Source organism: Mustela nigripes, chromosome 14 (genome assembly GCF_022355385.1).
Source record: "Mustela nigripes isolate SB6536 chromosome 14, MUSNIG.SB6536, whole genome shotgun sequence".
NCBI classification, from domain to species: Eukaryota; Metazoa; Chordata; class Mammalia; order Carnivora; family Mustelidae; genus Mustela; species Mustela nigripes.
In genome coordinates, this window is record NC_081570.1 from 84,285,188 (window position 1) to 84,298,522 (window position 13,335).

General features: G+C 35.0%; 1 protein-coding gene across 1 annotated transcript in view; it reads left to right on the forward strand.

Annotated features, from left to right (window-relative positions):
- SNX7 (sorting nexin 7) overlaps positions 1-9,476 on the forward strand; it is a 110,188-nt gene extending 100,712 nt beyond the window's left edge. Inside the window, exon 9 of the mRNA XM_059375489.1 lies at positions 8,994-9,476. Coding sequence (XP_059231472.1) covers positions 8,994-9,080 — 87 coding nt within the window. The 3' untranslated portion in view covers positions 9,081-9,476. The remainder of the gene's footprint in view (positions 1-8,993) is intronic.
- Positions 9,477-13,335: the final 3,859 nt, after the last annotated feature.

A 13,335-nucleotide genomic window follows, 5' to 3' on the forward strand; every position in this document is an offset into this window, starting at 1 on the left:
TTTTAAACTAGAATGAGCTGCTGGGTCCTGCTAAAAGGTCAGGCCGACAGTGATGCTGGGTATTTTTGATTGTTACTCCAATTTTGATAGATATTAGCTTGCTTCACTAATTGTAATGATTTAAAAGTGGAAAAAATCAATTCCTTGCTAGAAAGCAATAAGAAGCCAAATAGCAGAAATATCTTTTTAAGAAAACACAATTTACAATTATAAGCAAGTCTCATGCTAGGTTTTGAGATTATGTTGCTGTTGTTCTGTTTTGTTTTGTTTTGTTTGCAGTAGAACTTCAGTATTTTTTTAAATTATTTTTATTAACATATAATGTATTATTTGCCCAAGAGGTACAGGTCTGTGAATCATCATCAGGCTTACTCACTTCATACCACTCTCCATATCACATATCCCCCCCAATGTCTATAACCCAACTAGCCTCTCCCTACCCCCCTCCTCACAGCAACCCTCAGTTTATTTTGTGAAATTAAGGGTCTCTTATGGTTTGTCTCCCTCCCGATCCCATCTTGTTTCATTTTTTCCTTCTCTATTCCCCAAACCCCTACTGTGACTCTCAAATTCCTCATATCAGGGTGTGTGTGTGTGTGTGTGTGTGTGTGTGTGTGTGTGTGTATAGGAATACTATGTTGCTGTCATTTTGATGACTCTTAATCTCCAGTGATCACAGTCCTGGACACAGTAGATACTGAACTAAAGTGCTTAACTACAGGATACAAACAATCCATTTCTTGAGACTTTGCTTGGTTTTTCACGCTTAAAACCAGAAAGAGAAAAGAGATTTTTTAAAGAGTTTTAGGGATTATCTTTTATTATTTTAAAATAGATGAACATACATTAATTGGATAAATGTACAAATTGGATAAATGTACAAATGGACATATTAACAGGGTAATATTAAATATTGGCAGAGGGGACAGTTGACATATTTACTTAGGGGAAAAAAAAAATCAAAATTCCAAAAGAGGTCTGGTAACATCAGGACCTACCTAGTTCAGGTTTAGAGAGCAATAGAAGCCAGGATGTCAATTAATTAATATTCAGGTTGAAAACTGCAGTTTTTGTGACAACCAGTGTATTTGTATATGTAGTTCAATACATTCATTCTCTCTAATCATCTGCATTTACTGAGCACTTAATGTATCCCTATCATGTATTAACTAGGTCCTCTTCAAAGCGTTTGTGTGCTCCTAGAAATACATAAAGAATTTCCAAGAGGTATGGAGGGAATCAATTTCTACACAATCCACCTGCATATACACACTTCCCTAAAATTTTTTTGGCTTAATGCTCCCTGCATTCATGCATTTTCTTAATCATCTCTCCTTCCAGAATTGCCCTTTTTTCCACTAGGTAAAAGAAAGGTCTCTCATCTTGATGGCCCAGTGACGTGTTGAATGTATCCTGGTGGTCATTCAGGAGATTAGTTACTTTCCATTTGTTGATGAATAAGTATTGGCTGTACTACTTACCAGATTTGTAATATCACAGATGTACTTAACCTTTTGTGCCTCAGCTTTCTCATCTGTGAAATAAGATATGTAGCAATCATTGTAAGGTGGTAATATGAAAGTAATGTGCAATAAGGAAGCCATTGCAATGCCTGAGCAAGGACTCACATTGATACATATTGCTGTGTCATGTTATTTCTACATGTAACATTCTAGAACTCATATTTCAAAATACATAAATTGTTTTTCTTCCTGTGGTTTGGTAGATGGTAAAGAGAGAGTTCCGTAGCTAACTTGTCTTTTTTACTAAGTTTCCCTGTCCCATTTAGGACTTAGTTGAGAAATGAAAATGTTAATTCACAACACTAATCAGTGCGGATATCTACTGAATATCTTCCTCAGACATTTATTAAACTGGGATAGTTGAAGCAGAATAGGACAAAAAGAGTTTCTTCACGGGAGAATTAATGCCGTCTTTGGTGTAATTTGGATCACTTATTTGACAGGAATTCTAAATAGAGCAGACTGCTCAGAATTACATTTTGAATTTTACCTTGCGGAGTTAAGAAGTTTATTCAAATGATAGTTTGGCAGGAGTTATCAGAAAGATGTGGTATCTCCTGAAAGCAGTAATTGCTTTGGGCTGCCCGGCAGGGTTACCAGATAGTAGAATTGTGTATGGATTTGCAGAGGAGGCCAGAGGGCTCTAGTAGAAATGACGTTCACAAGGGAAACAGGGATTTTCCCAGAGGCAGCATGTGGTCTGCCCTCTATTGTGCCACCGGTCCCCATGTTTTATATTGTAGCTAGAGGCTTAAAGTGATTTGTATTTGGTATTTTTCTGTTTCCTGCTTTGTTTAGATATAGAATTTGGTGAAGGAGATTTTTGAGTATATGTAAAGCTGAGGTTTACTTTCTTTTTTCCCTATAAATTTCTATGTACAGCTTTAGTGACATACAGAATTTTTTATATGCTGTGTTTTTATTTTCATTCAGTTCAAAATACTTTCTGTCTATATTTCCTTCTGAATTCTTCTTTGACAGAGGGTTATTATATATGTAAGTTTCCTGTTTAGATTTCAGATATTTGGATATGTTTCAGATGTTCCCTCTCTATTGCTGATTTCTAATTTAATTCCATTATGTCCAGGGAACAAACTTCATGTGACTTGACTCTTTAAATTTACTGAGACTTCTTTTGTAGCCTAGAATATGGTCTGTTTTGGTAAATGTCGTATGTGCACAAGAATAAATACGCATTTTCCTTTCTATAGGTGTCAGTTAGGTCAGCTTGATTGATAATAGTGTTCCAGTTTTCCGTATCACTTCTGATTTTCAGTCCACATGTTCTATCAGTTCTTGTGAGAGAGGTGTCTCAAAATCAATTATAATTGTGGATTTGTCTTTCTCCTTACATTTCTATCAGTTTTTGTTTCATGTATTTTAAAACTCTGCCATTATATAGATATAAATATTTTAAATTATGCCTAGATAAATTGATGTTTATCATTTGTGAAATAACCTTTATCTCTGATAATAGTCTTTGTTCTAAAACCTATTTTATCTGATATAGCCACTCTAGCTTTCTTTTGACATGTGTTTCATAGTATATATATATATTTTTTGCCCTTTTAATTTAAATGTATTTGTATATTTTTCTTCTAAGTGGAATATTGGTGGGTCTTGCTTTTTATTTAGTAGGACAATCTGTGTCCTACTAGAATATTTTAGCTTATTGACACTGAAATTGATTATTGATATGGCTAGATCTGAGTCCATTATTGTGCTCTTTGTTTTTTATTTGCTCCATCTCTTTGCTCCCATATTCTTCTCTATGCCTCCTTTTGGATAGTAGACAGTTTTGTATGATTTCATTTTAGCTCATTTGTTGGTGTTTTAGATATGCTTTTTATTTTTGATGCTTATTTTCAGGTTTATTGTTTATAGCTTAATCTTATCATCAAGTATATTCAAGTCATATTATACCACTTCACCTGTCCTTTAAGAACCTATAATCATATTTCTCATTTTCTTTTTCCTGACCTTTATGCTCTTTTTGCCATATATTTTATTTGTACATGTATTATAAGCCTCACAAGGTCTTGTTACTATTATTATTAATAATCAAGTAGTCAATTGTATTTTAAATAAATTTAAGAAATATATTTTTCTTATTCCCTATAATTGTCATTCTGTATTCTTCATTCCTTTGAATGGATTCATATTTCTATCTGGTCTCATTTTCTTTTTGCCTGATAATTTTTTTTTTGAAACATTTCTTGTAGTATGGTCTGTTGGTGACAAATTCTTAGCTTTTATATGTCAGAAAATATCTTTATTCCATCTTTGTTTTTGAAGGATACCTTTGCTAGGCATACAATCCTATATATTTTTTAATATTTTTTCTTTCAGTACCTTCAAAATATTACTCTGCTGTCTTCTTACTTATATTATCTTGGATGAGAAATACTTATCCCTATTTTTCCTTCTTTTATATGTAACATCATTTTTCTCTGTCTTTAAAGATTGTCTTTATCACTGGTTTTGAGCAATTTGGTTAGAAATTGGCTTGATGCATTCTTCCTCATGTTTCTCATGTTTAGGCTTTATTGTGTTTCTTGAATTTGTGCATGTGTACTTTATCAAATTTGGAAAAAATGGCCATTTATATTTTCAAAAGTGTTTGTGCACCTCACCTTCTCAGCAATGCTAATTACATATATATCACCCTACTGCAAGCTGTCCTCTGGCTCACTGATGCTCTTTTCCTTTCTTCTCATTGATCTTTTTTCTTTGTGGGTCCGCTTTCAGATGCTTTCCATTTCTGTGCCTTCACCTACACTAACTTTTGTCTTCTGCATTGGGCTTACGCATTATTAATTTCATTCATTATATTTTCTCATCTCACACATAGTAATTTTCATCTCTGGAAGGCTAGTTTGTGTCTATTCTTCATTTATTCCATACCTCTACTTAACTCTGAACAGCTAGGACACTTTTATAATAACTCATTTAATGTCCTTGTCTGCTAAATCTAACATCTTTTTCAATTCTGCGTCAGTTTCTTTTTTTTTTTTTTCCAAATTTTTATTTAAATTTCAGTTAGTTGACATGCAGTGTAATATTGGTTTCTGGTGTAGAATTTAGTAATTCATGACTTACAGACAATACCCAGTACTCATGATAAGGGCCCTCCTGAAACCCCATCACCCATCTAGCCCATCCCCTCTCCACCTTCCCACTCTAGGAACCTTCAGTGTGTTCTCTATAGTGGAGAGTCTCTTTTCTAGTTTGTGTCTCTTCCCCCTCCCCTCAATGCTCCTTTGTTTTGTTCCTTAAATTCAACATATGAGTGAAATCACATGGTATTTGTCTTTCTCTGATTGAATTATTTCACTAAACATTATACAGTCCAGCTATATCCACATTGTTGCAAATGGCAGGATTTCACTCTTTTTATGGCTGAGTAATATTCCATTGTATATAAATTTCAATTGATTGATTTTTCACCTCATAATGGGTTATGTTTCCTTCCTTTTTATACTAGTAATTTTAGTTAGATGCCAGATATGAACTTTGTTGCATGTTGAATATTTTTCTATTCCTATAGCACTTAATTTTAAGTTGCTTAGACAGAATTTGATCCTTTAGGGTCCTACTTTTAAGATTTGTTAGGTGGTACTTGAGCATCTTTTAGTATAGGGCAAATTATTTCCCAATATTGAGGCAAGGCCCTTCTTTATATTCTACCCGATATCTCATGAATTATGGGATTTTCCAGTCTCTTTTAGTGAGATCCTGTACTATTCCAGGCCTTGGGAGAACATGGACACTGTTCACTCTACTCCTCACTGGTGGCTTTTTTTCCAGGCCTCAGGTAGTTTTTACTTATCAGGACTCCACTGAATACCCAAGGGAGACCCACCACATGTCTCCAGAGTGCTCCCTCTGCTCTCCTCCTCTGGTACTCTGCTCTCCGAACTCTCCTGCATTACCTTTCCGTAGACTCTTAGCTCCATCTCTTCAACTCCATCTCTTCAACTTCCTGGTTACATCTAAGTTCAGCTTCTTCCACCATGGCCTGGAAATGCTCTAAGGCAATAAATAGGTGTATTGGTGTGCTAAGACTGCCATAACAAAATACCAATACTAAGTGGCTTAAAATACTAAGTGGCTTAAACAACAAAAAATTATTTTCTTGCAGTTCTGGAGTTTAAATGTGCAAGATCAAGATGTTGGCAGACTTGGTTTCTTCGGAGGCTTTTTGTCTTGACTTTGCAGATGGCAGTCTTCTCCCAGTGTCCCCACATTGTCTTTTCTCTCTGCTGTCGTCTTCTTGTATAACCAGTTTCCTCTTATAAGAATACTACTCAATTTGGATTAGGGCCCATCTTCACAGCCTCATTTCAACTGAATCACCTCTTCAAAGGCCTTATGTCCAAATACTTCCACATTCCTTAAGTACTTCAACAAATGGATTTTTATTGTATTAATTTTATTTTTTTAAATTTAACTTCAGTTTTTAACATAGAGTGTATTACTGGTTTCAGAGGTAGAGGTCAGTGATTCGTCAGTCTTATGTAACACCCAATGTTCATTACTTCCCGTGCCCTCCTTAATGTCCATCACCCAGTGATCCCATCCCCCCACTCCCCTCCTCTCCAGCAACCTGCAGTTTGTTTCCTGTGATTAAAGGTCTCTTGTGCTTTTCCTCCCTCTCTTGTTTCATCTTGTTTTATTTTTTCTCTCTTCCCCTATGATCCTGTTTTCGACAGATGAATTTTGAAGTATCTTGGAATGTGCTTCAACAAATGAGTTTTGGGGACACAGTTCTGCCCATAACCGTAGGGTAATCATAGAGCTCAGATTGTTTTTATCATGTCTCTCAAGGACCGCTGTCCTTTGTTGCCTGATGTTCAGGGTCTTAAAAACTGTCATTTCATATTTTTTTTTTATCTATCTATCTATCTATCTATCTATCATCTATACTTTTTTAGCAGAAGAGTAAATCTAGGCCTTACTACACCATTTTGGCTAGCAACAGAAGTCCTAAGCCCAAGCACTTAACCAGTGGACTCCTTACATTGCCCTTCTACAGATATGAACAGAGGTTTACGGGCTTACTCCTACTAGGAAACATGCATTAACTCATTCTAGTCTGATTTAGATCCCACTGATATTTATTTTCATCATACCCTGCAACTTCATAGACCCTGAAGTTGATTATAGTTGCTTACTTATGTCCCTTTGCTAAATCACAATTTTTATGAGATCAAGGATTGTGCCCCAGAACCTACCGTAGTGCCTGATATTAGTAAGAACTCAAACATATTTGTTGAGTGAATAGATATTTTATGTCAACCCCTACGTCTCAAATTATGTATAGTTTGGGTGTTTATAAAAGACATAGATCTAAAAGTTGAAAGAAAGATCGAATGCGAGGTATTTATCTTTAATGCCTTCTCATGGGTATAAGCATTTAGATGTGAGGACATCTCCTCCTTCTCCAGCACCATGCCAGAGGAGGCCCCTCTGCCTGCCAGGTGGCCCCTGTCATAGCTGCCTGGCTTTCTCTCTATTCCCTGACCTCTCCTTCCTTCCCCCTATTTTAGTTTGTTATTTCTTCATCCCAATGAGGTAGATACTGTCATTGTACACGCAAAGTAGAAAATCAGAGAGTTAGTAACTTACTAAAGAATAAAGGTAAACCCCAGAACTGATTCATCACAGTAGCTGATATTATGCTTCATGGCTTATACTTGGCTTCCAGTACGCTAAAATTTTTAAATCAAAAATATCCCTTAAAGTCTTGATAGACTTATTCTTATGAGACCTATATTATACCAAGCCTGACTTTCAAAATACATATATCACAAAATAAATACTCAACATTTTACCCAGTAATTTAGTCAGTTTTTTTTAAATTTGGCAATTAAGTCTTCCACAGTATTTTCTACTGTTCTCATGCAAATATATAATTTTCTAGCCTTATTATTCATTTCCTCTTCAAACTATCTCAGAATCAAATCACTGCATATACCCTTTATAAAAACCTTGTTTGGCAAAATGTTTCCCATATTCTAAATCTTCAGTTTGAAAAACTGTTGTATATACACACATATATGCATATGGGTGTACATATATGTGTATGTGTGTGCATACACATACACGCACACACACACATAAGTTCATAAGTCCATACTCTCTGGAACACTTATAATTTGGGAAGCTTAAAAACAATCTTTTTTTAAAGATTTTATTTATTTATTTGACAGAGAGAGATCACAAGTAGGCAGAGAGTTAGGCAGAGAGAGAAAGAGGGAAGCAGGCTTCCTGCTGAGCAGAGAGCCCAATGCAGGACTCGATCCCAAGACCCTGAGATCATGACCTGAGCCGAAGGCAGTGGCTTAACTGACTGAGCCACCCAGGTGCCCCTGGGAGGTTTAAAATTTTGAGTTTGTACTGTGTTTGGCAAATTGCTGGTTGTCACTTAGTACTTGTCAGATATGGACATATTAAAGCTATAAAAGGATTAGAGGATAAAGAAGTGATATGAAAGTAGTTTAGAGAAGTAAGCCAGTGTTAATCAGTCCAACTTCAGTGTATTATATATAAAAAAGATATATATGTATTTGTATATAGCAATCTATCCACATTTGCAAAAAAACCCCATGATTTCTTTCCTAATCAATATTAGCTTATACTGAATATATGTTAGAGTAGGTTTTAGAAGAACCCTAAATATGTGCAAACTATTAAAATTATGCTGTGGATAAGCTTCATACAGATAACTGAGACTCGGCCTAGGCAGGTCAGCACTAGGCAGTATCACAAAGGTGGCCACATTCCTGTTGGCGTGTCCCCACCACCTTCAGTCTCGTCTGATCCTTTTTCATCTCCTGTGGCACATGAATGACCAAGTTTCACCACCTAGTCCCAAGAGACCATCATAATACAGTAACTGCTAATTTTTACTTTGCGCTAAGCATTCTGCATAGGGATTTATACAGATTACGGAACTTTGATTTTTTACATTTGCCCTAGTGGTTCAGTATTTTCATTAATGTAATTTTATAGCTGGAGAAACTATAATAAAGATTCATCAGCTTGCCCAAACTCAAACTTGTAGTAGGATTCAAATCTGATAGATGCATGCTTATATCCCCACTTCCCTGTGTAGATGCTTAACGCCTGCCTCCTCAGATCCAAATGGTTCATCTTTTCATCCATAATTTAGCAGTTTCCTTTCCTGACAGTGGGGTAATATGGGATTATTTTAGCAAAATAATTCATACTCATTTTTTTAACCTTTTGTTTTCCTCTTATTATCAATAGTATCCCTCATTATAAATTAAAATTTGTAGAAAACAACAAGGATTCTGGTGGGAGATTGAAAACAACCAGGATTCTTGTTGGTGGGAGAGAGGAGCAGGGAAGACTGCTCTAGGAACAAATACATAAGGATTTATTAATCCTTTCACTGCTGAAAGTTAACTACTGTTGATCTCCTCATGGTGTATTTCCATTATTCAGTGCCTTGCTACATGGGAATCCTTCCTTGCATCACAGACTGACCTCCACATGGAAGAAACCTCTGAAGATAAACCTGAAGCCCACTGAGGACTTCCGTGTGATCTTTGGGAGACAGCATCTATTAACCAAAGTTACTCTTTCTGGATGGGTTTTGTCCTTTATGAAGTGGATGAAAAATGTTTCACACTATCTGGAAAACCAACAGCTTGAAACTCAGGTATTCCAGATAATTGATATGAATTTGAAGATATATATATATACAGATAGATCGATAAATAGATAGATAGATATATACAGATAGATCGATAAATAGATAGACATCTGTATCTATCTATCTATATATTTAGCTTAGTTTTTATTTTAAATTTGTGTGCCAATAAGTACATACAGAAATTTTTTGCCCAAATGTTTGTTTGTGGAACATGTCATTTTAAATATATTATGAACTCATAAACTTTTAATAAAAAGTTTAATATGAAATGACTGGCTGTGGTGTGTTCTTTTTGTACCAGTAGCTCCAGCCTCTGAAGCAGATTCTGATAAGGATTCAGCATGTTACCAAGCATACTATGAATTTACCTTTATTTCATCACAATTTTCTCTAAAATACTATTCACTTTGACATTTGGATCTTGAAGTAAATATATAAAAAGTAATTTACTATTATTAAACATTAATGATAACTGTTCACAAGTTGGTTTGGTAAGAGTAAAGTAATTGTTTTTCGCAATTGAAAAAAATCACCCAGATACATTGACATTAATCTTTGAGTTATTAATAATCCTACGCAACCTAGTAATCAAGTAATAGTGGCCATACAAAGTGATTTCATATTTAACTTATGGCTATATTTAGAAACTACATATGTTGGTTATTTAATATTTGCTAATTTGTTGAAAAATAGATCTTTCTCAAGACTTTACAGTTTGAGGTATTTGGCTATGCACGTTATATTACATGCAGGACATGAAGTATCATTTGGGTATTAGCCTTAAATAAGTGTCACAAAAACAACCTAGACATTTGTTTTAATCAAAACAAATAGATACACAAATGCAGATGTAAAGCTAAATGTTTTTCATAAATATTGGCATGTATAATTTTTAAACCATTTGTGATAATCTGACTCCATTTTTTGATGTTAGGCTGCTGGTAGCTTTTAAGCACACTTTCTCTCTTCCTCTCCTACCACATCTGGTCAAGCTGTAAGAAAGCCCAAATGCTCCCTCTTTGGCATTGACATGAGGTTCAAACCATCTGCCCCCTCTCTGCCTGCAGGAACCCACCCCCTGACCCACCATAAAAAGCCCAAACCATTCTTCTTCAGTTCTCTCAATCTGTTTTCAGAACAGCCTGAGAGGCCAGCCCAACTCTCCCCAGAAAGCCTCATTATGTAGTAATAAACCTTTTCATACCCTCGAAGGGTGTTTTTGGCATCACTACACTTGGCATCTAACACAAATTTGGGGTGAGAATCCTTCCTTTTTATTAGGATGGCCCTAACCATATTGTTATGCAACCTATTTTACTACTCCAAGCTGTGTTTTCCCTATCTGGAGGCAATGGAGATAGTAATCTCTTAACTCAAAGGTTGTTAAAATGATACAGTAAACATAGAACACCTACCCAGAAGTAGAGGGTGAGGGAATTAGGTGCAGTGGTCAAAAGCTACAAACTTCTAGTTATTACTTAAGTCCTAGGGATGTAGTGTGCTACATGATGACTGTGTGTTAGCAATACTGTATTATATACTTGTTAGTTACTAAGGGAATAGATCTTAAAAGTTCTCTTCACAAAGGAAAAAAGTTGTTATGTGATGAGTGTTAACTGATCTCCCTGTAATAATCATTCTGTAGTAAATACATGTATCAAATCATTATTATACAACTTAAACTTAGAAATGTTAAATGTCAATTATATCTCAATAAAACCGGAAAGAAAGAATACCTGCCAGATAAATGGTAACCATTAAGACCATTAATTATTTAAGTGGGAATCACATAAAAATACTTTATATATTTTTTTAAATAATGCTTTATATTTAGGTACAATACCTTTCTTTTTCCTCTTTAATTTTACATGTCTTGTCTCCCCCCTCCTCCTTTCTGTCCATATGATTGCCATCCCACACACATACTATGCATACCCACACAGTTAACTTTTGTTAAGTACTATGTATCTTTCCTTATATCTTCTTACAGTATTTGATACAGACTTACATATGCATACATACACACACACACACACTCCCACGGTTTTAAAATTTGCTTTATAAAAATGAAGCCCTATTATACATACTATTTTGCCTCTCATTTCGTCACTCAACAATGCCTTGTGGAAATGTTCAAAGTCAAGAATAGCTCTAACACATTTCTTAAATGGGTCTATAATATACCATGGTGTGAATATGTAGTAATTTATGCAGACATTTCTTGTTTATAGTTATTTATTTTTGCTTCTAGATTATCATCTAGATAATAAATAAACCCTATACATTTTGGCTATCACTCTAACCACCACCCCCTTCTGTATCTCCAGGCCTAAGGAAACACTAATCTATTTTCTGTCTCTAGAAATTTGCCTAGTCTCATTATTTCATAAGAGTAGAATCCTAGGGGCGCCTGGGTGGCTCAGTGGGTTGAGCCTCTGCCTTTGGCTCAGATCATGATCTCAGGATCCTGGGATCGAGCCCCACATCAGGCCTTCTGCTCAGTGGGGAGCCTGCTTCCCCTGCCTCTCTTCCTTCCTTTCTGCCCACTTGTGATCTCTCTCTCTCTGTCAAATAAATAAATTAATAAATCTTAAAAAAAAAAAAGTGGAATCCTATAATATGTGATCTTTAATGATATTTGCTGATGTCTTCAGCAAATATTGTAGCATTTGTCAGTATTTCATTCTTTTTTTAAAACGGCCAAAGATATTCCATTGTATGGATATACCACATTTTGTTTATCCATTATATTTGTTTATTCTTTCGTTGATAGACATTTAGATTATTTTCAATTTTGACTATTATGAATAATGATGCTATAAAATTGGTGTATACATTTTTTGTGAGAACATATATTTTCATTTCTCTTCTTCTTTACATAGGCGTAAGATTTCTGGGTCATATCACAACTATACTTAACCATATAAGGAGTTCCCAGATTGTTTTCCAAACGGGCTACACCATTTTACATTTCATCCAGCAGTGGATGAGGGTTCTGATGTCTCCATATCCTCATGAATGCTTATTGGTTTCTGGTTTTATTTGTTTGCTTGTTTTTGTTGTATTGTAGCCACCCTATTGGGTGCAGTGATATCTTACTGTACCTTTGATTTGTATTTCCTTTTTCATCTTTTCATGTGTTTTTTGGCTATCTGCATATATTCTTTGTAGATATGTCCATTCGGGTCTTTTGCCAATTTTTAAAGTGAGGTTGTCTTTTTATTATTGAGTTAAATAGTTACTTATATATTCTAGATAAAAGTCCTTTATCAGATTATGATTTGCAGATACTTCTTTTCACTTCTTGATAATGCACTTTGAAACAAAGAAGTTTTCGATTTTGATGAAGTTCATTATTTCTGTTTTTTTCTGCTGCTGCTTATGCTTTTGGTGTCATTTTTAGGAATTCATTTTCAAATCTGAGGTTATGCAGATTCACCCCTATGTTTTCATCTAAGAGTTTTAATTTTAGATGTAGGTCGTTGATTCATTTTGAGTTAATTTTTGCATATAATGTGAAGGAAAGACCCAATTTCATCCTTTTATACGAGGCTATCCAGTTGTCCCAACACAACTTGCTAAAGAGGCTGTCTTGTAATTTTCCGACTGGAGAACAAGTCCCTGGGACTCTTTATGTCATCATCCTTGAGGTGGGACACCTGGTATAGCTTTTGAGTTGGTTGTTGTGATGTGTGCTATGATGGTTGTTATTAATATGGAAATATGACTATTGGATACCTCATCATAAAAAGCTTCTTAATAACAACAAAATAACTCTTTTGATTTTTACTTAAAAGAAGGATTTCCCCTGAAGTTTACATACATTTTTCATTCAACACAAGCCTTCTTTCAATAACTGCTTTCCAAAACACAGATTTCCTGCTTTCAGTTAATTTTCTCTGAGTCGTATAATCTTTCAAAAAAAGACAAAGAAGGATTTTAAGTGGATGTGCCATAGCTGTTATATAGTATTGGTAATAGACTTAGTATGTCTTGAATATAATTTAAGTCCATCTTGTAATATTGCTTGTGGCCAGGTATTACTGTTTTTTCTTTTTCTCCCCCCATCCCCCACCTAAGGATTCCACTCCCTCTACCTGTTTTATTCCAGTTACCTAGGGGGAAATTAAA